This window comes from Carassius gibelio, chromosome B2, assembly GCF_023724105.1.
Source record: "Carassius gibelio isolate Cgi1373 ecotype wild population from Czech Republic chromosome B2, carGib1.2-hapl.c, whole genome shotgun sequence".
NCBI lineage: Eukaryota > Metazoa > Chordata > Actinopteri > Cypriniformes > Cyprinidae > Carassius > Carassius gibelio.
The window spans coordinates 23205015-23232121 of record NC_068397.1 but is presented as its reverse complement, the minus strand read 5'-3'; the positions used below and the strand labels follow the sequence as shown (position 1 = coordinate 23232121).

General features: G+C 35.9%; 2 protein-coding genes across 5 annotated transcripts; both read left to right on the top strand.

Annotated features, from left to right (window-relative positions):
- Positions 1–242: 242 nt before the first annotated feature.
- LOC127951517 (protein arginine N-methyltransferase 5-like) lies at positions 243–11860 on the top strand. The gene is made up of 16 exons (XM_052549413.1): positions 243–447; positions 1188–1306; positions 1931–2016; positions 2351–2485; positions 3304–3416; positions 3616–3665; positions 3769–3932; positions 4005–4166; positions 4272–4349; positions 7938–7996; positions 8108–8230; positions 8765–8940; positions 9041–9244; positions 9353–9463; positions 9791–9855; positions 11155–11860. The coding sequence occupies exons 1-16, from the start codon at positions 350–352 to the stop codon at positions 11305–11307; spliced, it is 1896 nt and encodes a 631-aa protein (XP_052405373.1). The 5' UTR covers positions 243–349; the 3' UTR covers positions 11308–11860.
- A 3023-nt stretch (positions 11861–14883) lies between these two features.
- slc7a8b (solute carrier family 7 member 8b) lies at positions 14884–26815 on the top strand. Of its 4 annotated transcripts, none has more exons than XM_052547712.1 (12): positions 14884–15177; positions 15291–15351; positions 19878–20082; positions 20154–20305; positions 21934–22059; positions 23267–23420; positions 23729–23852; positions 24025–24128; positions 24240–24336; positions 25019–25168; positions 25370–25547; positions 25689–26815. In XM_052547712.1, the coding sequence occupies exons 1-12, from the start codon at positions 15175–15177 to the stop codon at positions 25781–25783; spliced, it is 1449 nt and encodes a 482-aa protein (XP_052403672.1). In that variant the 5' UTR covers positions 14884–15174; the 3' UTR covers positions 25784–26815. The 4 variants fall into 4 exon arrangements, with proteins under 4 accessions (XP_052403672.1, XP_052403669.1, XP_052403671.1 ...); XM_052547709.1 differs by adding an exon at positions 17700–17948 and having other exon boundaries at positions 14884–15351; XM_052547711.1 differs by having other exon boundaries at positions 14884–15351.
- Positions 26816–27107: the final 292 nt, after the last annotated feature.

Genomic DNA, 27107 nt, shown 5'->3' with positions numbered 1-27107 from the left:
TCGTGGTTATCACTACTCAATTCATGATGAATGAATCTCTTGTATCAAAAACAAGCCGCTTATTACATAAACGACTCGTCCCCTTAAAACGAATTAAACATTCTCTCAAAGTTACTGGAGCGCATCCTCTCTTTCTGCAGCATCATGTCTGCCCATAGTCTGATCTCGTTCTAAAGTCTCGCGAAGGTCACATGAGAAAGAGAAGCTGCGTTTTGGGCAATCGCCATTTTGGATCTGTCCCCACGTTGTTGCTATAATGCAGGGAGCTCTTATTTTTGAGCCAACATGACGTCAGTTTCTCCATAGACCTCTATCAGTCTCATATTCACTCCCATCCCGTCTCCTAACGATGGCGTCCGGCGGTGCAGGTAGCAGGGTCTCCTGCGGGAGAGATTTGAGTTGTGTTCCCGAAGTGGCGGATACCCTCGCTGCGGTCGCCAAATTAGGGTAAGCAAAAAGAGCTGTCGGCTCAGTAAACAGTCAAATTATATCAGCGTTGTGGCTAAATGAAATGAATTGTGCTCAGTTTTATGTCGGCTCGGCTAGGTCGCTGCACGTGATGCGCATGAGCATTTGCTAGCTGTTAGCGGCTTCTTCAGATTTGCTTTTAACTCCCACATGAGTCTGTACACCAGTTTTGGGCAATAATACACAGCTTTCTTTTGAAACCTATAAAACACCTGCTAAATACTTTAGGAGATTATATTTTTTACTGGTTCGTTTCAGTATTTATTAACGTTACATGTTTTTTATTGGATTCATTCAATCTTGTTTATGAGAAATGTTCGTTTTCCCGCACAAAATTTGTTACAGAAGCATTACATCTGTTGAGTTATTATTCAGAGTGGTGGTGATTAGACATGCATGCATTAATATTATTCTGACCTCATTGACGGATTGTGAGCCTAATGGCAAAGGCTGATCAATTGACGTCAGAATAATCTAACGTTAGTATTATATCACTATAATTACACACTTTGTTTTGTAATGACATACAAGCTCAGTGTCTAAAAAATAATATTTACTTTATTGATTCCTAAGCAGATATCAGTAAATTCTAAGACAAGATTGGAAGACCCTTCCCTTTTGATGACATTGACGGCATTTATTTTGAAAGTGTATAACAACTAATACCTGTTTTCTTTGTGTGCTCTGTTTGTCTAAATCCATGTCATTCTGTCCTACAGCTTTGATTTCCTGTGCATGCCGCTGTTCCACCCGCGGTTCCGACGGGAGTATGAACTGGACCCTGCTAAATCACGACCCGGAGCCCAAACCCGCTCTGACCTGCTGTTATGTGGCAGAGGTGAGATATAAGAATCTCTGTGCATATAAATATTCACTCATCAAATACTGTGACTTTGATGGGAGGGGGGTTGTGGTTTTCAAACTCCTAAAGTAATCATGTCATTAGACGTGAGGTGAAAATTAGAAGGTGAAATTTCTTGATCTATTTTAGTGATACATCAGTGTACTTTGAAAACATATTCTAACTGTAAGAACTCATCTTACCTAGTCCAAAAACATCTGCATCTTTTCAATGTCAGAAACTTGAGACTGAGCTTATTCAGAGGAAGTTATGTAGATAATATTAATCCTGAGAAAAGAAGACTTAAAAGCAATCTATTAAATTTTAAGGGTCAGAAACAATATGGAAAGTGGTTATGAAACCTAAATGATGACTATTTTTGCCACAAAAATCTTAACTAGCTTTTAAATGATCCTCAGGGGACAAAATTAAATGATTAATGATTGTATGATAAGACCCTCTAATGTCGGTTCCTTTTTTTCAATTAAAGATTGGATAGCTAACTTGTTCTCCATTTTCTTTATCCATGATTCTCTGTGCAATTACATTTACAGAATTACATCCGCTTAAATGTTGCGATTTTATCTTTGTAATAATAAGATGTCCATTCTTTCTCATTAGATTGGAACACACTTATCGTGGGAAAGCTGTCACCCTGGATTGAGACCGACTCAGAGCTGACCATAGAACGCAGGAATTCGGAAGAAGTATGTTCATAATGTCTTATTACTTTTTAATAAACTATATTTTTGAGGTCCTTTTTTCTCTTCTAAATATATTCCTTTTCTCATCTGATATTATTATATAGCTGTAATTATTGTTGTCACAAATAATGCATACACATGTGCACAATATCTTGACCCTTTTGGGTATTTGATAAGGGGTTCTTCAAACAGCCGTGTCAGTGTAGCTGTAATCAAGTCTCGGATGCAAACGAGTGCCATTTATTGGAGCTCAGCCCAACAAAGAGGAAGCTGAGCAGACTTGTTGTTTATTTTGATGTGATCACTCCTTCTAATGTCTTTTGTGCCCTTGCTGCAGGCGCTGGTACAGGAGCTCAATTTCTGTGCTTATCTGGGTTTGCCAGCTTTCATGATCCCCCTAAGGGGTCCGCACTGTGCCAACCTGGCTAGAATCCTGCTTAACCACATCCACACAGGACACCACTCTTGCATGGTAATGGAAATCTGTAGCATAGAATGAAAACAAATATGCTCAGAACACATTATTATTTGTTGATGTATACACCCTGGGCCTATAATTTACACATAATCCTCGCTCCTGCTGCTTCCATTTCATGTCTTTTTTTCGCTGATGGAATTTTAATTAGTGGCATGAGTTGACGGTTTATCATTTTAACTTTGCTGTCCTTCTAGTATTTAAAATAATACTATATGCATTATCCTTAAAGATTATATAATCTGATCCTTTTGCAATATTTATCAGGCTGTCTCATTAATGCATTAATTTATACTTTCACAAAAATATTGAACTTCACAACTATTTTCGACATTGATAGTAAGAAACAAAGCATATTAAAATGATTTCAGAAGGATTGTGCGACACTGAAATCTCAAAGAAAATATGTATAATATAAAATAATTTATTTTATAATTATATTTCACAATATTACTGTTTTACCATATTTTTAATTAAATAAATGCACCCTTTGTGAGAGATTTCTTTCAAAATCATTGCAAAAATCTTACTGACCCCAAACCTTTTAGTGGTAGTGTACTCTATCATACTGGCTTAATAGAAAGTAAGTTATTAAAAGCATTTGTACAAAATACAAAGACACAACCTCTGTTCCATTAAGGGCACAGGGCAAACTCAATTATAATGCAAAGCCACGTGTAATGGATCAGTGTTCAAGCAGAAACAAATCCATTTGTTTTTTTCTCAGTTGGCTGCTCTTTTATTGGTTGTAATGCTGCTTTCTTTGTTGATTAGGAATTAATTAGTTCAATGTTGGTTTGTTTTTAATTACATAGTTTTGGATACGCGTTCCACTGTTGGCCCCCGAGGACACGCGTGAAGATCTCATTGAGAACGAGTCATCTAAACAAATGGATGATGGCAGCAATGACGAGAAGACCTGGGCATGGTAAGAGAGCTGAAACAAATTAAATAAAGATATTAAATATCTAATTAAAACATCCCATTAAGAATGAATGTGAGTTATAATTTTTTGTTCCTCTCTCCTAGTCGATATTTGGGTCTGCCGTGTGATTAAATCACTCAACTGCATGGAGAATAAAGCAATCTTTGGCCCGTGTTCAATTAATTTCCTTTTTCCTCTTCAGGTGGCACTCATTCAGAACACTCTGTGACTATAACAAGAGGATTTGCCTTGGTAAGAGCAAAAACCTCAAAAGTGAAGTGCTTATAATTGCCTGTTAAATATTAAGAGGTGAATACTAATAGTTTTTCGGGGGTGTTTTCTCTTCTTTGTGAAGCTATTGAAATCGGCGCAGACTTGCCATCTGACACGTTAATCGACAAGTGGCTTGGAGAGCCAATCAAAGCAGCCATTCTCCCCACCAGCATTTTTCTAACCAATAAAAAAGGGTTTCCGGTCCTTTCGAAAGCCCACCAGCGAGTCATCTTTCGCCTCTTTAAGGTAAATGTATCCAAAATTATGTCACATTCATTCCTTTCAGGAAGGTTATCTAACATTCTAGGGTCTCCTTAGCTGGAGGCTCAGTTTATTTTCACAGGGGCAAACCGCCACAGTGAGAAAGACTTGCGCTCGTACCTGCAGTATCTAGAGTACCTCAACCAAAACCGTCCAGCGCCTAATGCCTACGAGGTCTTCGCCAAAGGCTATGAAGATTACCTTCAGTCACCACTGCAGGTCTGTCCGTCAAAGGATAAACATTTTGCTTAGTGAGTTTTTCAGCACATTCATGATTCTTGTGGTTTCAGTTATGCTAATTGAATGCCTAATTGTTTTTATCAGCCTTTAATGGACAATTTGGAATCACAGACGTATGAAGTTTTCGAAAAGGATCCCATCAAATATTCTCAGTACCAACAGGTGAGTTAAAATAATTTGGTAATGGAAAGCAGAATTCATCATTTTTTGGTCACCAGTTATTTATTCTTATTAGTGGTGTTTGTTGCATCATTATAGCTCATGTTAAATATGGGCAAAAAGGGGGAACTGAGCAAAAATCTAGGGGTGACAGTATGATAATGTTGGGGGGGATCTCTTTTACTGTAATACTACCAGCCAAAGGCAAAAACAATTAAAATATTTGAAAATGTAACTATTTTTGCTGTACTTTGGATCAAATAAATGCATGTTGGGTGTGCATTAAAATATAAAAGAATTTAATGTTCAAAAATGTTTGACTGGTATAGTGTACATTTATTCATTAAACAATTAATTTGTTAATTCGGGTTTGTAAGGAAATGCTCTAGCAAATGCATAGAAATGTGTTAAAAACACTTAAAGGTACAGGTTGTAAGACCTGCCACTAGAGGGCGCACTACCAAAAGAATAACATTCGCCTGGTTTGATGAATCTAAGAAGGAGAGTGGAATGATGGGATTTGTTGTCTTCTACCCAACAATACAGCAAATATAGTTTGACAGTAAATTATCAGATTACTTGATTACTGTTTAGTCATTTGATATACACTTGTGTATTTTCAAACACAATAATTGGGCATACATACCAAACGCGAGTTCAACGTTTTGCGCGAGTAGATTACATACAAAGTCAATGCAAAGATGTGGTCAGACTATGGATCAGACCCTTGCACGGGTCTAGAGACGCAATGCCCCGTGTTTGGCGTGTATGCCCCATAATACTAATCTTGTTGATCTGTAAAGATACGAATCAAAACAACTCACCTGTCAAGTAAAACACAAGAGAGATCGGCATCCCTTTCTAGCTGAAGTTTCTCGCGAAGCTCTCTCCATCTAGAAAATGCAACACCGATATTGATCCTCGCTCTTTCTCCTCTTGTCCCAAACTCTTCTTGGGTTGTTTGGTTGGCCCGTACGCTTACATTTACGGGAGCTGTCCTTGTCGACACAGCCAGCGACAGACGGTAAACAGTAATTATGTTTCATAAATAACACAATCCACCATAATACGTGCAAGAAGTAGTAAATAAGGAACTGCTTGAAGTAGGGATGTCAAATTTCGATTATTTCCATGATCGATCGTCGTTTAAATTAACGATCAATTAATCGATTAATCGTTAACCATAATACTGCAAAATGCGTCTATTGCAGGCACGCAGTCAGCGGTATGACAGGATGTGCAAAAGCCACACACACACACAAAACGCTTTCTCACTTGAATTAAAGAGGTTTTAGTCTGAATAAAATGCTAGTAGCAGGATTATAAAATGAATAGATGCGATTATGATCATTTGATAAAATGAAGAGAGCGCGCCATACTTTTGAGGTCATTTTACTTTGTTGACAGTTTCCAATCCCGCACGGAGAACGCTGAACGCGCATCTTTAAATGGTTTTGTGGTGCTCGTTGTTGTATTTTAAAGCACAATTGCAATGTTTTCAACTGACATTATTGTATAAAATTATCCGAAATGTGGAGCGCGTGTGACTGCGCTGCACATTAAGTGAACTACATCGGCGCTGCTGCACCAAAACACAGTTGCTCACATTAATTTGATCCTGCTGGATTCTGTCCTAGAAAATGTCAGATTTTTAAAAATCCGGCACACAGCGCATTAGATCGTGACAGTGCATGTGTGCAGACGAGGATGAGCGAGCGCGGCTTTGGCTAGATTTATTTGCAGGTTATTGCTCATGTCTCATTCGGCACAAATCGAAATGTTTCCATATTCGCAATGTATTTGAATGTTAAACTATTATTTATAATGTAAACTAGGCTTGTACTTAACACGCATTCGCATATAGACGGAAAAGATGATCCTCTTCATATGAGCAAAAACGTCCTTGGCATAACAGCAGAGTGGACCGGTATACTACGGTCTATTTAAACTGAATGCTCCAGGAATGTGTCGGTCACAGCGCCTATTAATCGCTGTTTTGAATCCAGCAATTATTTATTTAGAAATGATAAGATCTGATTATGACAAGTGTGGTATAAAAGCTTTGTTTATTAGAGGAATAATAGGTTAACTGGAAAATGTTACATCGCGACCATGCTTTTGGACCCCATAGTCTTCATTTACGCGGCTTTGTTCTGGTTTGCCGGTTGGTCACGAATTTCCACAAATTCAGTATATTTAGGCATTGTTTCTTTTCCTAAATCTTCATAGTCTAACCCTCTAATTTCCCAGGTTTATTTTATTATCTTTCGCTTTTAATAACTGTTTTCGCATCTCTTACTGTGGTAAACATGGGAAGGGAAATTAAAGATTTCATGAATTAAGAATTCGTTCGATTTATTAATTTGTTCCCTTATTTCACTTAAATCATGGGTTATTTAGGGAACAAAAGTAATGAAACATGGACAATTACCACATTAATAATTCGTAGGAATGAATTAACAAGTTGTAGGAATGAATAGACTACCTGTCCTGTCACTGTGTCCCGCAGCCCTGCAAAGCGCACGATATAAAACAGTTATCTGATGAAATGATAAGTAACTACATTTCTATTGCATTTAATGTTGAATAACTTTTATGTTGTTTCTATTTTAATGTACTTTAAAGTTTAAATCACATTAAAAGCTTAATTTGTACATTGTGAATGAATGATGATGCTTTTATATATCGTCACCGTCACTCACAGCCGCTCGCACGTGTTGAGTGCGCATGAGCCGCACGCAGCCCAACATTGAATCGGTTAACCGACCATCCATAGCCTTAATCGATTGCATCTCTTATCGACAATTAATCGATCATCGATTAATCGTTGACATCCCTAGCTTGAAGCAAGCTAGTGGTTTGCTGGACGCTAGACACTACTTCCGCATTTGTCCACGCATGTTGTCATTTGGTTTCTACGTCAGTAAAGGCGGTAACAAAGGGGAACTAACGTCATTGACAGGCGACTGCACTGCCCTGTGTCACTGTTTAGAATGGGAATTTTCTCATGATTTACAAGTAGTTGAAAACATTATAGATATTGTTAGTAATCAGCTGGACAAAATATATAACACTAGCGTAGTGGTTTTTGGATATTTTACTGCAAATATCTTAAAAATTGTACCTTTAAGCAAACGTTTGAGCACCTTGCTTTCTCCCCAAAAATGAACTTTTCGGGAAAGGCCGCATTAAATTGGCAAAGGTGACAGTGAAGACTTGCATTGTATATACAAAAAAAAAATTATATATATATATATATATATATATATATATATATATATATATATATATATATATATATATATAAAACGGTTTCCACCGAAACTGGTTTCAGTGTTCATCTTTGCTATCACATAAATAAATTACATTTTAATTACATTTTAAAATATAAAACAATTCTTTACTTTGTAATAACATTTCACAATATTGCAGTTTTGGCTGTTATTTTTTATCGAATAAGTGCATCTTACTGACTGACCATTACTAACTGGTGAATAGTTGTGTAGCAACACCCATCACTGTTGTGAAGGAAAGGCACCATTTGAAAAAAACAAATAAATACAAAACTGTGAATTGTCTTCCCCAAAAAAGGCTGTATATAGATGTCTACTAGACAGAGTTCCTGAAGAACAGATGGAAACAAATGTGCAGTAAGTGACTTGACATAATTCCAGGTGTCCCGTTGTCAGTTCTTAATGAACTTGAAATTTCAGAGATATGCTGTTTGCCTGGACTATGTCAACACTGAGATTTCTTTTCAGGGTTTTGATGGTACTAGGTGCAGGTCGTGGTCCACTGGTAAATGCCTCACTTCGTGCTGCAAAACAGGCTAAGAGGAAACTGCGTGTGTATGCCGTCGAAAAGAACCCAAATGCTGTTGTCACGTAAGTAACTTAATGTTAAAGTGTGAATTATTTTTCTCCTCCGTTTTTCCCCTTCTCTTGATAATACAATACTGTAATTAAATGTTTGTAATGTCTCTTATGCTCATCAAAATACAGTCAAAATTGTGTGAAGTACTTTTAGAATATAAAAACACCTTTCTGTTTTAATATATTTGAAAAAGTAATTTATTCATGTGATGGCAGTGCTATATTTTCTGTAGACATTGCTCCAGTCTTCAGTGTCACATGATCCTCAAAACAATCATTCTAATATGCTGATTTGGTGCATAAGAAACATACATTTCTTATATTGAAAACTTGTGCTTATTTATTCAGAATTCGTTGATGAATGAATCAAATACCAGCAGAAACAACAGCATTTATTTGAAAGAAATCTTTTGTGTATATATATATGGTTTTAAGTTGGTTTTAAACTGTTTACTTTCAGATCTATTAAAACATTTTGAACTCCATTACACTAGAAATCAGATTATGTAAATCAACACTCCTTTGGTGTTCCCCTGTCTTTCTCAGGCTGGAGAACTGGAAATTTGAGGAGTGGGGTGATCAGGTGACTGTTGTGTCATGTGACATGAGGGAATGGACTGCTCCAGAGAAAGCAGATATCATTGTGAGTGAGCTTTTAGGGTCATTCGGAGACAATGAGCTTTCACCCGAGTGCCTTGATGGAGCGCAGCACTTCCTCAAAGGTTTGATATCAAATCTTCTTTGTCTTTTAAAATTCTATGATTTTTTGATTTGCCCTGTTTTAAACTTTTGATTCACTCATGGATGTTTTTTTTCTCTTAGATGATGGCATAAGCATTCCTAGCTCTTACACATCTTTTCTGGCTCCACTGTCCTCCTCTAAACTATATAATGAAGTGCGTGGGTGTCGGGAGCGGGACAAAGACCCTGAGTGCCATTTTGAGACACCATATGTTGTCAGACTACACAACTTCCACCAACTTGCAGACCCCAAACCCTGCTTCACCTTCGTACATCCCACCACAGGTACAGGATCATGCAGAGATAGACAAACAGATACAAAAAGTCCAATAGTCCAAAGCTTTTTTAACTCTTTCTATAAAGCCATTAACTCTTGATCTTTACCCTGTACAGATATGAATAATAACCGGTATCAATGTCTACGGTTCTTGATTGGATGTAATTCAGTGCTTCACGGCTTTGCTGGATATTTTGAGGCCACACTCTACAAAGATGTCACACTCAGTAAGTCTTTTTGTAGCGGTACACAACGTCGTTTAAAAGCTGTTTCAAAATGTAAGAATGTATTTTGATGAATTTCTGTGTTACCACATCGAGTGTTCTGTAATAATAACCACAAATTGGCATGGCTGTCAGAAGTGGACAATTAAGTATCATTTATAGAATAATGGAAACAATTTGCTTTCTGTACAAATAGAATCAAATGCAACAAACTGTAGATACAGAGTGTTTAAATGAACACCATTGCATCAAATTTACTGGACAAAAGTGCAGTGTGTGTGTGTCTGTTGCTTTAGTGATGAATAAATATCTCTTTCTTCATGCTTGCAGGTATAAAACCTGAAACACACTCTCCTGGGATGTTCTCCTGGTTCCCCATTCTATTCCCTTTGAAAGTAAGTTCAGTATTTTTTGTACCCCTCTTTCCATTAAACACACTGTCCCACTTTTATATTAAGTATACAAGCTCACTTATGGATTGGAATAATAATATTGTTTAAATAGTAATCATATGTAAATGTAAAACACCTTTTGTAATTTTAAATGTTTTATCTTTGTTTTGGTTAGAATTTTATTATGGTATTTTTGTAAATCAGCTTTTGCCGTGAAGATGCCTCAGATGTTGACATGGCATTCAAATCTGTTCTTCTACTACTATTATATTTTTGCATTGAAACATAAGCATGCACTAAATTTCATGCAACAAGGTCGAATTTATAAAAAATTACATACTTTTACATTGCTTTAAAACATTTATTTCAAATAAATGCTGTTCTTTGAACTTTCTATTAATTGTAGAATCCTGAAAAAAATATTTTGGTTTTGCAATATTAACAGCTGCTTTTCACAATGATAATAATTAGTAATGTTTCTTGAGCAGCAAATCAACATATTAGAACGATATCTGAAGACTGACACTGAAGACTAGAGAAATGGCTATTGAGAATTCAGTTCAGAATTCAACTGAAATAAATTCAGATTTAAAAAAAATTCTTATGAATAGGAAGAACAGTTGTTTTAAATTGGCAAAATAGTTTTAACCATTTTAATGTTGTTCTTTATTTTTGATCAAATAAATGTAGCTCTGATGACCTTATGATATTTATTGAAAAATAAAAAAATACGTTTTATTGTTTATAATAGTAGCTCCTCCACCTGATGTTTTTTATTGAACTATACTTCTCAAAAATATAGCCACTGCTGCTGACATGGCGTTAAGTTATAAATAAATAAATAAATAAATAATAAACAATAAATGTACCACAAAAACTTAATCAGAAGTTAGGAGTGCATTTTTCACTTAGCCTATCCCATTGCATTCTGGGAATCCCTTCTCATTGAGTGCTAGTGTGCTTTGTTATAGCTGTCAGCTTATCTTTATATTTGACTTTTATCGAAAAGTCTGGTTCCACTGAAACTGTATTATTAATGCTGCTGTGTTTTATCTCAGTATATGACTGTTATCCATCACTCAAACCACATACTTTCTTGTAATACCATTAGGTTTACATGTCTGCCATGGTCATAAATACAGTTAGCACTTTCAGTTTGAAAGGAGACAGCTAAGCACTGTCAGAGCGTGGCAGTTTATCGACTCCACAGTTAATGTGCTGAAGTGTACAGCCACATTGGGAGTGTAATCCTAACACCCCCCACCCCCCCCCCCCCACCCCTCTCTCTTTCTCATCATGCAGCAGCCGATCCCGCTGTCCAGTGGTGATAACGTGAGCGTGAGGTTCTGGAGGTGTAACAATGGAAAGAAGGTCTGGTATGAATGGGCTGTGACTGAGCCTATATGCTCCGCCATTCACAACCCTTCTGGCCGCTCTTACACCATCGGCCTGTAGCAAGCTGACATCTACTGACACATGGGGTTACACTGACTTTTTTTATTTTTTATAAACAATCTGGTTTTCAATCAAGCGGCAGGTTTACATATCTTGTTTCAAGGGCCCAATTACACTCAAGGAGATTGTTCACCATGACTGCTATGTATCTCTGGCCATTTCTGTAATGTTCATTAGGATGGAAATTAAAACAGCACTTACGAGGTATCCTTTAAAGCAATGCACGATGTCCTGGTGCTCTTTCTTAGTTCAAACTCTTCTAATATTTCAAAAATATATTAAAAACACAAAAGCTGTTAGTTTTCCAATACTATTGTTTCTAGAACTGATTAAGTGTGTCCAACAGTCTATTTTGTCACTCATGATACATCAGCCTTATTTCCCAGTTGTCCACCAGTGCCCTGCAAAACCCCATTGTGAGAATAATCATAGTATGATGTCCCCAGTCAGGCCACACTAGAAAACATATCCCATACTTTTATACAGTGTTTTTTTTTCCCTGATTAAAAAAAATGTATTGTCATACACCCTGAATAAAAAAGGTACAAAATTATGTGATCTTTCTCTCTGATATATTTTATCAAATGTCCCAAGACAGACTCACTCTATTTCATAAATCTATGTCGCAATATACAGGTAATGATGACTATGATATTTTAAAAAAATATACAAAATAAATACATATTGATATTGTATTATTATTGAGCATAAATAATCCAGTGGCCAAAAAAAAACTATTTGAATTAGATATTTTTTTTTACAATTTCTATAGATATTGCAATATCATTATTGTAAATCATGACATACTAAAATCAAAATTAGATGTTAAAACCTCAGAATTATGTACAAAAAGTGAAAATATTACTTTTTATGACAGTTGACTTTTCAATGTCCTTTCTCATAATTTTTACACTTCATAATAGGTGGCAGTATTGCACCTTAACACTCATTCGTCTCCAGGAAGTGCTGATTAACATTGGCCAAAGAAGAAATAATATTAACATTGTGATAACATAGTGAATTCCTGTAAAATATTATTATTTCATACTGAATCCTAATTATGAGATAATCGAAATCATAATTGACTCAATTCAAAATTACGTTATAAAAATACAATTATGACATAAAAAAGTGAAATCGACAAATTCTACTTTATATGATTACGTTTTGTTTGTGTTGTTATAATTTTGACCTTTTATCTCAATTATGTTTTTATATCTCATGATTTAGACTATTTATTTTACAATTATGACTTATTTAATACTCCATGTATTGTGAAATCAGATATCATGACAGCCGTAGTTGAAACAGTGTTACTGTTTGGGGCTGGTCGGGATGCTCAAACAGAGCCACAGTGTTTACATGAATATTTTAATACTGAATTAATTATATAAAATGCACAAGCATCAAGTTGTTTTAGGCAAAGAACTGTCACATTAGCTATTGAATGTATTTAAGAGAGAAGTAATTTGTAGCTAAACCATTATAGGCAGGGAACCCATCAACGCTGATATTGTTTTCTTTGTTTACTCATGAACGCTCATTAACAGAGCACAGCTCGTGAACAATGGACATTTCTCCAAGAGTGTTTGCCAAGACATCTAAACCTTTTTGTTAGCATCATGCAGGGAATATTCACAAATATCCATTCAAGCACCATTGATTGTGTTCCTCATCTTCTTGGTGAGCAACTTCGGAAGACACTAGAAGAAAGCACTTGCTTTGTCTAATTTAATTATGTATGTAATATGCGTCTGTGACTTCTCTTAATTTTATTCAGTTATTCTTTAACACTAATTTCTTTGGAGTTAAATTTTACAAGTAATTGCACCATTGTTTAGGTTATTGTTAAAAATGTGCCAGTCTGAGGAGGTGGGTTTCCTCATCTGAGTTTTGGTTTCTTATGCTTAGAGCTACTCACTGGCACCGATGCCTTTGGCAGCACACTGGGGTGCATGTAAGATATTATTGTGTGTAAACAGCTTTGGAATAGTATGCATTGTGAAAAGCACTATACAAAGAAATTAAAATGTAGCTTTAGGAAAAAGCTTATTGATTTGCATGGCTGGCTGAGCTGAAGCTTTGTTCTTAGGCCAGAGAGCTCATTTTTGTCATATGGCCCAGAGCAAACAATTCTGGCATTTTGAAGTGCTGAAAAAAATTATGCAGGTATATGTCTGTCTGTCTGTCTATATTTACAAATCAATGTTTAGATCATAATTTATCACAGCCTTCCAAGTATTATATATATAAAAAAAACTTTAATCTATATGGTGTCCCATTTCTGCCACATGAGAAAAAAACATGCATTGGTAAAGCATAATTATAATGTACAAAGTCATTGACATAGGAACTCATAATTATGAGTTAAAATTGAGAAATGTCAATAGCTATGTTACATCCACCTATTTTTATGTTCATTTTGGAATATCGCATAAAAACTGCTGGATAGATATGCCACATAAATTCTAAGAATGTGCACACAACACTTATGCACACACCTGAGTAGGATAAACGTTTTATGCGTAAAGAAAAAGTGAATAAAATACGATCGAGAAACATACAAAATAAATTTCACCATGTGCATCAAAAAAGTTATTTGACTTTGCATGATGGGATGGGATAACTTGACTAACCAGTGTACCGATTACTTTGCACAGCATCTGCAATGTTGTTTTGGTTGTGCTGAAATGCCCAAGTTTAGAAACTTATGCATGAAGCTGGAAACTCCATGTGAAGCTAGTAGTTGGTCTGTTGGCCTTCTTGTTTCTTCCAAAAATAATAGATTCCGAGGTGTTGGGAATCACGAGTTCCATCAAGGGGAATCGACTCCTCATTCAGAGCCTTTTTCATTTCAACAAATCTTATATATGGGTGTCTCTCAAACGGAAGGCTGCATCCTACACATTTAAATTTGCAAAAATAAACTGAAAGAAAATGTGTTGGCACTGATCATGTGAATTTCAGGATGCACCTTTCTGTTTGAGAAGCACCATTCACCTCCCTCATGCTCGCTAAAAGCTGTAATTACGAGTTGTGAGATGAAAGATTATTTTCATTTTTATATTTTTATTACCATTCTCCTCATGCTCGCTAAACGTGATTAGAAGTCTGATTAGTTTCCTGGTTCAGATAGATTGTTTTAAAGAACCAGTAAAAAAAAAAAAAAAAAAACGATTCGGAGGTTATTTTATGGTCGAACTGGCTTGAACACAAGAATAGATCATGACGTCATCGAGGGTCTTGATATTATTACCATCTTAAAGGGGTCATATGATGCGATTTAAATTTTTCCTTTCTCTTTGGAGCGTTACAAGCTCTTGGTGCACAAAGAAGATCTGTAAAGTTGCAAAGACTAAAGTCTCAAATCCAAAGAGATATTCTTTATCAAAATTAAGACTCTGGCACGCCCTCCTAAAATGCCTCGTTTAAACACGCCCCCACATCTCTACGACACTGTGTGGGAAGATTTGATAAACACCGCCCAAATGTTCACGCAAAGAAAGAAGGCGTACCTTTTATTCTCTTTGTTGCCAACGATGCTATTTCGTGGAGAAGCTGTGTGTTTCATTGTGAAAGTGAAACTACTTTGGCCTTCCAAATGAGCACGATATCTGCTTCGTCATGCCTGAAGTCGATCCGTGCTGGTCGCTGAGGAAATACATCAGCTTTGCTCTGTGGATCGCCAGATTGGCTTTCACTGTGGACGATGCGGAGTCCAGCCCTGGGTCACATGTGGTTGCTTCTACCCCGGCCGCTCCTTCATCGAATCCGCCGGCTGTTTCTCGCTCTAACCGCCGGCTGCCACTCACGCAAGCCGCGGGCCTTTCCTCACTCTTAGCAAGGACAGTCTGGCGCTTCTGAATCATGGTATGTAAGTAGGTTTACATATGTTAAGGATTTGCCACTGATGATTCAAATGCAAGTTTTGAGCAGTGTAGAGTAGCACTTGTTGTTTTTCATTTCTCCGATCACAAATGCAGACATGGTTTTATGTTTACGCGGCACGATATGCAATGCAGCACCTGAGAAGACAGTATTCAAGTAAGTCATTATAATCAGTAATTATGTTCCCACTGGATGCAACAACTGCCTCGTTTGTAATGAGTTTTATTGTTTTTGTCCTGTCATGCTGGTGTTCTGCCTGGGACACGGCATAACAATATATGTTAAGGGGCGTAACATTTCCATCAGACGCTTGAAACATATTTGTCCAATTACAACGCACTGGATAGCTGGCCGGTCACAGCACACCTTGCTTTTCAAAGCGACGAGCCTTGTAAAAATCAATGCATTTCAGAAGGCGGGGCATAGAGAAACAATAATATACATTATGTGAAAAATAATGTATTTTTTAAACCTTAAACCACATAAACATTTCATTACACCAAATACTCAAAATAATTTACATTTTAGCAACATCATAAGACCCCTTTTAATTGACATTTCTATCAGCCAATGGTAATTATAAAAGAAAAAGGTACAAGCATAGATCAGTGGCTGAGAGCGCATCTGATTGACAGATAAACCACGAGCTCTAGGCCTATCAGTTATTAATGTACAGTTTGTTATTATTGTGCAAAGCATACACTCAAAATAAACTTCATCGTTCAGCTGAACTGTGCACATTTTAGACGCTTCATGTCTTGTTTAATTCATGCGATAAATGCATCCCTGCTGAGCTGTGGGCTATTACTAATTTAACAGACAGCAGAAAAAATTACAATTTACGTATTGTCTTTTTTAATATACATATATATATATATATTAAATAAAGCTTCATAGAATGAGAAGGATACATTCTACGACCTAATCTGCAGTCATCAGGGTGAGATTAGGTTCCTTCTATTAAAAAAAAAAAAAATTCTGAATTAGAACAGCCCTACATGTTTTTGTATAACGTTTACACCTTTGAATCTTTGAAGAGATACTGTTGCTTTGTTTTACTTTCGGAAAATTCACAACTTGAGATTTCAAAGTGTTGGGAGTTTCAACTTAAAGAGAACTTTATAATTGCCATATTTGGAGCAGTAGGGGGGTCGATGCCTTTTTTTTTATGTCCATGTTTTCTCCTGTTTTAGTTAGAATGGGAGTAAGGTATGACTTCAGTTGTTTATTTTTAACTTTGTTTTGTTTTAACTTTGAAAGTGCTCCTCCCCAAGTTAGATCTTTTATGTTTGTTGATGTGGCCTGGTCCCCTGCCGAGGCTTTAGTTGCTCCCCTCTTTGTAGCTTTTTTTGAACTTGTCAAATAAACCCTTTTTCCTGAGTGTAACAAAAATCTGTGTGATTTAACTTTGTTTTGTGAGTTTAAGAAGTGCTCCTCCCCAAGTTAGACCTTTTGTTTGTTGTTTTGGCCTGGTCCCCTCCCAAAGCTTTATTTGGTCCCCTCTTTGTACCTTTTTTATTTAACTTGTCAAAAAAACCTTGTTAGAAAAATCTGTGTGATTTCTGTGGAGTGCTGGGACAGGAGAGAGGAGTTCCTGATAGCCTTCTTTTTTTTCCTTTCTTTTTTTTGGCATGCATTTGTACGTTTCTTTGTTACACACTTCCTGACCCTATGGGAAGCACTTAACAATTGGGGGCTCGTCCATATTACTTAATATTACACAAATTTGAACGTCAATTTATTTTATTTTATTTATTTTTTTCATTTATTGCGAACTTCACTATCTCGTTGTTTGATATCTAGGTACATATTTTTTTGGCTGTTTAAAATTTGGTGAATGAGGAGGTGCTATATGATTGAAAATATGGATTTCGATTTGATAAAGTTCACTCTGTCTCCTTCTTTGGAGTAGTTCAACAGTTGTTGAAAAATAAGATTTGCTTTTAATAGCTGACTTTTATAATATATGACAGTTTATAGAGTAAACAAGCGATAAAAGAGGAGTTATATAAGTTAGTAGAGGCAGGTATCTTCCCAGAACAAACAATAGAGCAGAGATGAAGCTGACATTGGCACAGAAGCGGACTCAAGTTCAGTAGCTAGCAGTAAAAATGTAGCTTCCATAGATCCTCAGGTAGCTCTGAAATGAAAAGAGCTTAATCTCACATTAAGCTTTGCATGGAGTAGAGGGAAGAGAGAGAGAACAAAAAAACACAACACTGCCAAAAGGCAAACTGTACCTACATAGCAGCCATATCAAATACTGCGCAAATATAACAACGAAATACATTAAATCTTGATTTTAATACCAGTAAGTGTTTTAAGAGGACAGACATTCAAATGGCATAATTTTATTTGCCTGATTATGACCCAGATTCATTAATTTAAGTTGAGATTTGGTGCCGTAAGACTATTGTGAGTCATTTGCACTACCAAATGACTAAATACAAAATCTCTTTGTAGTTGCATAATATTGGCTCTGTTGCATTCATCTATTAAACTAGACCAAACCAGAACACTGTGGGCGGGTTTCTAAGATTATCACATTAAGTTCGGGGCGGGAGGATAAAGTTACGGAGACTCTGAACATCAACACCTTAAGCGCAGAGTTGCTCCTGTCTGTGTGAAAATGAGCAGCAGTGGTGCCCGATGCAGGGCTGCATCAGTTCCAGACACAGACACCGATGAGCGAGAAACAGCAGTGACCTTGAAGAAAGAGATCGGACTCCTCAGTGCATGTGGTATTATTGTGGGTAAGTCTGTGTTTTATGCATTACGTTTCCTCTTTTTATTCTCCTCACACTTTATATGGTATAAAAATACATGCAGTAAATAAAAGTAGGCCTATAGTTTGTGTCCCCTGAATTCATGAGATGAGATGTTTATGCATATCCATGATTGAACTGACCATAAAATGACAAGGAGTCCAGCGTTGTTTTCATTGTAAGGACCAAAAAAACACTAATACATTTTTATGAAATATCCTTTACCATGTGTAGGATATATGCATAAATTACATAATTTAATTAAATTGTTTAATAATATATCTATATGATACAATAAAGAAATAAAGCATGTGATCAGTAACTCCTTCCAGAGCAAACATAGCGTGGATCTGAAGCATAGGTAGGTCCTAAGTAAGGATTATAAACAGTGAAGAGATTTCTCAGTAGGAGTAGGTAGCAAGGTAGCAAGTTTAAACCTAAACTGGGTCACTACTCCGCATGTAATTTAGACTTGAATGCAAGAAGCTCACCTGCATGTCTGTGCCCGTTACCTCACTGCTGGGTTAATGAGTGTTATCTGAGATTTAATGCTTTTAGTAGGTGTTTGGGTTACCGCAGATCGGGTCACTATCTACCTGTGTTGTCCATTGCCAACAGGTACTGTTTAGGCAGTAGTGTGTGTGAGTGTGAGAGATCTTTTTTATTTTTGAATAATTTGGTTTTAAGCCCTCAGGTTTTACACTCAAAAGTCAAATGTTGGTTAAGGTTATCTCTGTTGTCAAAAAACTTTCGGGTTTTCGGGTTTTTGAATGTGTCATAAATTGGATAATTGTTCATATCTTGTCATGTCTGCTCCTGATGTAGCTTGGGATAAAACCCCAAAACAGTGATACTTAAACATTGACCACTTTTTTTTTTTTTTTTTTTTTTTACCTCTGATTAATGTTTAATATTTACATTTATAACCTAAGAATTACCTTGTACGGTAAGCCCTGAAATATGTGTCCATATATAAATAACCCTCACAACATACTTTACCCTCTGCATTTATTTACATATATCACTTTATAGGTGTTTGTTTTTGTTAAATTATTTAATATTTTCTTCATATTTATTTTCATTTACAAGGACAATAAATTTATATGAAGTTAAAGGAATCTATTTCTTATTTTGTTCAAAAATAAATAATGGAGGAAAGGGACTCAGGAAGGTACTTCAGTAGTAAAAAAAAAAATAAAAAAAAATCCCCTAGTGGTTCAAGGGTTCTGTAGTACAAATGGGAAAACAGCTTATTTCATTCTCCCCTTGACCCCCCCCCCCCCCCCCCCCCCCACACACACACCAAATCTCATGAGGATTCCATTTCTAAACAAAGGAACTTTTCAACAGGTGTTAACAATGACCATTCTTAATATTTTACCAAACTGGTTGAAACCAACCCTCAAGGTCACAAAGCACTGAAGAAAATCTTGTACAAGGGAAGAACACAGTCTGAGGCATGTGCAAAGAACACGGAGACAGAATTCATATACTACTGTTCAAAGGATTGGAGTTGGTACAAGTTTTTGTGTTGCTGAAAGAATGGTTATGGTGTTTGCTTATGGTTTTTTTAAGCATTATTAGAATTTCAAATAGCTGTTCCCCCCGGTTGCCAAGTTCGAGTCCCAGCTCGTGGACCCCCAATCCCCCCGACTACGGTTCCTGTCAACTAACTGTCCTATCAAAATAAAGGAAAAATGCCAAAAATGTAAATAAAAATAAAAATTATAATAATAAATTCAAAACTGCATTGGCATTAGAGAGTTGGTCCAACAGCTTCCACTTATCTGGAAAGGCCTTCTTTTAAATACTGAAACATGGCAGTGGGGATTTACTTTCTTTCAGACACAATCATCAAAGAGCTACATTCAAGTCCTTCTGATAACTCCTCTTGCCTGTTTGTTGTCATTTTCCCAGGTAACATTATTGGGTCTGGGATCTTTGTAAGTCCAAAGGGTGTTTTGGAAAACAGCAGCTCGGTGGGTCTGGCTCTCATCGTGTGGACTCTCACTGGCGTCATCACTGCCATCAGTGCTCTGTGCTATGCTGAACTGGGAGTCACAATCCCAAAGTCAGGTGGAGACTATTCCTATGTTAAGGACATCTTTGGAGGGCTAGCTGGGTAAGAATGACTCATTTATTTAGATGAAATGTAATGCACGTGAGGTCTTACAGGGCTTGTCTTTTGAATAGGTTTCTAAGGCTGTGGATTGCAGTGTTAGTGATCTATCCAACTAACCAGGCTGTGATTGCCCTCACATTTGCCAATTACGCATTGCAGCCTCTCTTCCCTTCCTGCTTCCCCCCAGAGAGAGCACTGGGTCTGCTCGCCGCCGTCTGCCTGTGTAAGTAAATGCTAAATTAAAACATCCTTTGGGGCTACATTACATTGTCTATGACAAAACGTTTTATCTAAGAGCATCCTACATGTAGTCCTGGGCAGTAACTGTAGAAACGTAATCTGGATAACATAATCAGATTCCAAAATTGACTACCTGTAATTAGATTATATTACATTGTAAATATACTATAACAATTACATTGTTACTTTTCACTGAGTACGATTACACACAACAGTAATAAATTGTAGTTTATTCATAATGTGTTGATTCTCCCTAATATATTTTATCTCTTTGTATTTTTATATCAACATGGTAAAAGCTTTTAAATGAGTTAGGTAAAAATAATCTTAATATAATAATATAATCATAATAAGTTCTGAAATTTCTAATCTGACATTTTTTTAAAATCTAAAATTAGATAACCTATTCATTGCCATTAAAGTGAAACTACTGAACCTACACATAGGAGCCTGATAAAAATAGTAAGACCATGGCTCCATGCCAGAAATATCAGGTCCAACCCCGGATGCCAGATCCTGTCAGAAAATATCCGTTTTGCCACTAGTCAGTAAAGTTATTAATTACCCAAAGGTCAGAAGGTCTTGTCTGGTACCCAAAACTAGTATTTATTCAGGTACCCAAAACTTTATTAACAGTCTTAATCAGCCAAGAAATTGACTGCGAAAAGTGAGTGAAGAGCAGAAAAAGAAGCAGACTTTGTTGAATAGACTGAGTGGCATATGGATCAATTCTCATCCAATAAGTGGTGTTATACCAAACTGTTTAACAACAGCATCCCATAAACATTCCCTTTTATCTCTTGATCTCATGAAGACAATAACTCTTGAAACCACACATATTAGGGCAAAATAACAATGGAAAAAGAATATAATATAAATGACTCATTTATATAATCAATTAACGAATCAATGAATGATTACTTTATATATATAACACATGTAGCCAAGCCAAGGCTCATGAACTGTATGTATATATGTATGTATATATATATATATATATATATATATATATATATATATATATACATACACACACACACACACACACTTACCTTTATGCATTTAGCAGACACTTTTATCCAAAACAGTGCATTCAGGCTATACTTTCTTTTTCTTTATATTCTTTTTTTACCAGTATGTGTTCCCTGGGAATTGAACCCACAACCTTTTGCGCTGCTAACACAATGCTCTACCACTGAGCCACTGAGATTTAGTTATGCATTTTTAAATTTTTTAAAGTAAATAAAACACTGAACTTCATTATTATTATAATTATTATTATTATTATTAGCCTGTTATAGGCCAAGAAAATTGTTTTCAAAAAGTAGCGTTATTAACCGGTATTTCTTCTCCTCGGACTAGTTTCGGAATTGTAATACAGAGGAACGCAAGAACAGAAACGATAAAATTCCGATTCTGTGATTCAGATTTTTTTGTTTGTTTGTTTTCAAGCCGTAAACAGTATTTTCAAACAGAAACCTTTTCTGAATTTTAAGTTGGACAGTAGGCTATATATGATATTTGACGCACTTTATCCTTCATTCAGTTTAATTTCTTAATACTGCAATCATAATGAATTTAAATGTTAAGAATTAGTTCTTTTACTTGTAGTGCTGTTAACCTGGATTAACTGCTTCAGTGTCCGCTGGGCGACGCGTGTACAGGATGTGTTCACCACAGGCAAACTCCTCGCCCTCTGCCTCATCATCATCATGGGCATTGTGCAGATCTGCAAGGGTAATTTAAAACCGTACAGTCTATAATACATCTATATCTATACATTAATTAACATCACCCATAGACATATTTAACTCATATTTCACTAATATTGTTTTCCATATTTAAACAAATTTGTCAGGTTGCCTCTATGATTTTGCTGCATATATGACAAAATAACTCATTCCTGAATTATTTTTGTTCAGTTGCTGTTTTCCAAATGTTTAATATAAACTGCGTCTTAGCTGCAGTCATAAATAATAAAGCCATTTTCTTTTTCAAATCACCAAACTGTCAAGTTTTTCCTCAGAATTGATTACAATAGCACAAATGTATTATTCCAAAATGTTTTTAGCTCTTGACATTTCCAGAACATCTGCCGTAATTCTTTCTGCATTATCAGCATAAAATTGTGGGCATTTAAAGATGTGCTGATTTAAATAATGGCATTTCATAGGGAGTGAAATATGTGCAATTTTTCTGAGAGTTCATGAAAGCCATGATGAATGGAAAGTTTAAAAGAGCAGCATTTATTTAAAATAGAAATCTTATGTAACATTATACATGTGTTAACTGCATACTGCATCCTTGCTGAATAAAGTATTAAAACCATTTGTATCGTAGCGCATATATATATATATATATATATATATATATATATATATATATATATATATATATATATATATATATATATTATTGATAAACAGATGCAGTACAAAGATACAGTACAAGAGAACAATGAAATCTTTGTTTGGCTTGTTTAACTCACTTGTATTAGATGTGAACATAAAGGGCTTGAAAATAAGAGGGCAGGCATTAAGCTAAGAGTATTACATAGGCATACTTTTCATATTTGACCCATTTTTGCACTATAAACAAAAGACTATAACTCCATTAAATACAGACAAGCTCACATATAAATTTGACTGTCATGCTGGGCCGTTTGTAGTCTACTGTTTTCATGTGTTTCAACATACCAAAGACAAAAAAGGAACTTTAAATGTCCTCATAAAAGAGTGAAAGAAAGAGCTATTTATTATGATGGTTAAATAAAAGTGCTTTACAATGCATACTATGCTTTCTTGCAGTAAATGTGACGAAAAGAAATGAAGAATTAAACTGATTATGCAGTAGTTAATACAACTTTCTCCATTAATTTGCATGCTCTCTGTATATATTAATTCAGGCATAGCACATGAAACGCTTCTCTGTCTTGTGTCTCCAGGTAATTTTTATTGGCTGGAGCCAGAACATGCATTTCATCCTCTCCAACCCTATGACGTGGGTCGCATTGCACTCGGTTTCCTGCAGGGCTCCTTTGCTTATGCAGGCTGGAACTTTCTTAATTATGTAACAGAAGAGCTCATTGACCCCTACAGGTACACTGCCATTTGTCAGGGAAAATGTACAGTGAGAGAAGCTCATTATCACAAAAAAACAACTTTGTCTTTATGAGAAAGACCTCCAGATGTTTCTATGAGATTATTTAAATGTTTAAGACATTTCGTTTTTTTTATGAATATGCAGATGTTAGTAGATCATTTATGCAGGCTACAACAATCATTGGTGTCGTAAAGATTATAAATGTTAGCCTTTTAAATACCAAAGTATTCCTGCTCTGGGAAATAGAGGTTTGCCCAAGACTTACAATTGAGATTCAACCCAGGTTTTTACTCTCTCTTTACAGGAACCTGCCTCGTGCGATCTTCATCTCAGTCCCTCTGGTTACTTTCATCTATGTATTTGCGAATATTGCATATGTTACAGCTATGAGCCCTCAGGAACTGATTGCCTCCAATGCTGTTGCTGTGGTGAGTTGCCCTGCTCAAATTAAGACGCTTATTAAGTTCTTCCTTCATCAGGAAATGAAACAGCCTATTCGTCAGTAGATTGGACTGACCCATCGGACTTTTTTCTGAATGTCTGTTTAACCTCTATAAACTTTGCCTTCTTTTTCTATCTCTTTTTTTTAATCTCCATCAGACATTTGGTGAAAAGCTGCTTGGGGTGATGTCATGGATCATGCCCATCTCTGTGGCTCTGTCCACCTTCGGAGGGGTTAATGGGTCCCTTTTCACATCATCTAGGTCAGTCTTGATTCCATGTTATTGCACAGTTACTCACCCAGTTTGCATTGTATTGTATTGTCAATGGATTTCTTTGTATTCTCAGCTTGATTGACAGTTGTTCTTTCTCAGGTTATTCTTTGCAGGTGCCAGGGAAGGACATCTTCCCCGTCTGTTGGCAATGATTCATGTGAACCGCTGTACACCCATCCCAGCTCTGATTTTCACTGTGAGCTCTTGGTTTTATTTCTTAAAGGAATAGTTCACCCAAAAATGAAAATTTACTCATTCTCAGGCCATCCAGATGTAAATGAGTTTGTTTCTTCATTGGAACTGATTTGGAGAAATCTAACATTACATCACTTGCTCACCAATGGATCCTCTGAAGAGAATGGGTGCCGTCAGAATGAGTCCAAACAGCTGATAAAAATATCAGAACAAGTAATTCACACAACTCTTGTCCATTATTTAACATCTTGTGAAGCAAAAAGCTTTGTTTTTAATAAACAAATTTATTAAGAAATTTTTATCTTTAAACTGTTGCTTTCAGCTGAAATATGAGTCCTCGTGAAAACACAATCTTGTCTGAATCAGGAGAAAAATATGCACAGATCAAGCACCGTTCACAAGCTAAAACAGTTCACGTTGGCTACATGTGTTATATAACTGTTCTCAAAACTAAGGGTTAAAATCATTTGTTTCTCACTGATAGATTGATGTAATGCTAAATGATGAAGAAATAAACTCATCTACATCTTGGATAGCGTGAGGGTGACTACATCTGCACTCAAATTGTCATTTATGAGTGAACTACTCCTTTAAATAATTAAAAAAATATAGATTTTTGTACATTATATACAGTGTATTGGTTGGCGCTTATATTAAAAACAAATATTGGTTTACTTTTATAGTGTATATCAACTCTACTGATGTTGTGCACTAGCGACATATACACCCTTATCAACTATGTTGGCTTCATCAACTACCTGTTTTATGGGGTCACTGTTGCCGGGCAGATTGTGCTTCGCATCAAAGAACCAGACATGCATCGACCAATCAAGGTGAGGCTGAATCCTAATGACTGTATTTTTTATAGTTTTGACAGCATTAAACCTCAAGAGCTGTCAGATCTCAGCATTTGCTTTGAACAGTAATGATGTATAATTATAGATTCCTTTTTTTTTTTTTTTTTTTTGAGTGGGGAAGAGGGTACTGTACATGTGTAGTCCTTTCTTCCGAAATCAACAGGTTTCACTTCACAGGTGAGCTTGGCGTGGCCAGTTATTTTCCTGATTTTCTGGGCATTCCTGCTGATCTTCTCTCTCTACTCGGAGCCTGTGGTGTGTTGCATTGGTCTGGCCATTATGTTGTCAGGTGTTCCTGTCTATTTATTTGGCATCTATTGGGAAAACAAGCCTGAGAGCTTCAACTCCTTTGTTGGTATGGTATTATCTTAAATCTCAATTAATATTAATGGATGGAAATTATTTACAAATATCAGCTATATTTGCATTAGACTAAACAGATTGTGAATGAGGCCTACAGAGGCTAATAAAGGCACTCCATTGTCTGTCTACATAGCTAAACTGACACACTTGGGGCAGAAGTTGTTCATGGTGGTATATCCTGATGGAGGCAGTGAAGACGGGAATGAAGATGAAGACGAAGCTGGATAAGATTACAAGAAGTTAATTTACTGATTCATTCATGGATATTCATTCATCAGCTAAGCTTAAGCAATGTGAATTTGGTAGGTTATGAAAATGCAAAACAAACATGCACGTACAGTGTGGAGGACAATGTAATAGCTAAGAAGTATTTTTCATTTGAAAGACTGGCCTTAAACATTCTAGGTGCAATACTGCCACCAATTGGCAAGATTGTTAGAAACAATATGAATATTGTTGCTGTGACTGTTATGGTTCATTTTGTATTTTTATATTGAGCATATTATTGTACTCTTTCCGTCAGTCTCTGGTGTTTGTATTACCTAAATTGTATACTCTATTGTAAAAAGGTTGAATAATCCTGAAGATAATGTTTTGCATTTTTTGTGTGTGCGTTTAATTTTCATTTGCATTTCAGTCTTCAGACTTGAAAATAAATTATGACTAAAAACAACACAAAAAGCAAAAGAAAAAGAATGAAAGAAAGCGGTGTTATTTACCAGCATGGAATCTTGCCAGCATGGAAAATGTCTGTAATTTAGAAGTAAATGGGAACAATCGCCTGATGTGTTATATAACTCACATCCTACACCCTGCTTTCATGTTGGACAAGGACATAAAAACATGTCCAAAATTATGTTACATTTAGCATTGGAGAACATATTTTTTATTTTAAACGGACTCATTTCAGCACACAGGCCTTTATCAAGGTAGAGAGTAATAGGTTTAAAAATATGAATGAATCAAAACTAAAGCAAGGTTCAAAATGTAAGTCAACTATGTGGTAGAATTGACCAGAATGTGTGACATCTACCAGTGAAAATAAAATAATAAATTTTACAATGTGCTGTTGTTCTACAGATCCAACTGTGTTTAAAATGCCATGACTTTATTCCACTACAGTCGTGTCCATTCTTTGGAAAACAAATGGGTCCTTCCACCAGTGCACAGTATTGTAAGAACAGAGTTGACAGAGTTCAGCTCAAGAACAAACAATGGATAAATGAATGTCCCTAGAAAATAAAAAGATCTCTGTGTTTACATTTGTAGCTTATATTTAATCCTTTTTCATTATATTTATTATATATATATATTATATATATATATATATATATATATATATATATATATATATACACTTTACTGTCCCCTATAGTTTCACTTGTGGTTCACAAATTTTTCTCTCAAATTTTTACTTTGAAGTACTTTTTCTTTTCTAGTAGTCACTATCTCACTGACAAGTAACTATAACTCTATTGGCAGTGATTTTCTTTTTTTAATTCTAAGTTGGACTGTGCTTCAGATTTCACTTCCTAAAATATCCTATTCCAAT

What these genes read in the sequence shown, in the direction of transcription:
- LOC127951517 (XM_052549413.1), top strand. Translation starts at nt 350, where the DNA reads ATGGCGTCCGGCGGTGCAGGTAGCAGGGTCTCCTGCGGGAGAGATTTG. An exon ending in AATATTCTCAGTACCAACAG is followed by an intron (nt 4,350 to 7,937) that starts GTGAGTTAAAAT and finishes TCCCCAAAAAAG; the next exon opens with GCTGTATATAGATGTCTACT. An exon ending in AGCGCAGCACTTCCTCAAAG is followed by an intron (nt 8,941 to 9,040) that starts GTTTGATATCAA and finishes TTTTTCTCTTAG; the next exon opens with ATGATGGCATAAGCATTCCT.
- slc7a8b (XM_052547709.1), top strand. Translation starts at nt 17,825, where the DNA reads ATGAGCAGCAGTGGTGCCCGATGCAGGGCTGCATCAGTTCCAGACACA. An exon ending in ATCTTTGGAGGGCTAGCTGG is followed by an intron (nt 20,083 to 20,153) that starts GTAAGAATGACT and finishes TCTTTTGAATAG; the next exon opens with GTTTCTAAGGCTGTGGATTG. An exon ending in ACATGCATCGACCAATCAAG is followed by an intron (nt 25,169 to 25,369) that starts GTGAGGCTGAAT and finishes TTCACTTCACAG; the next exon opens with GTGAGCTTGGCGTGGCCAGT.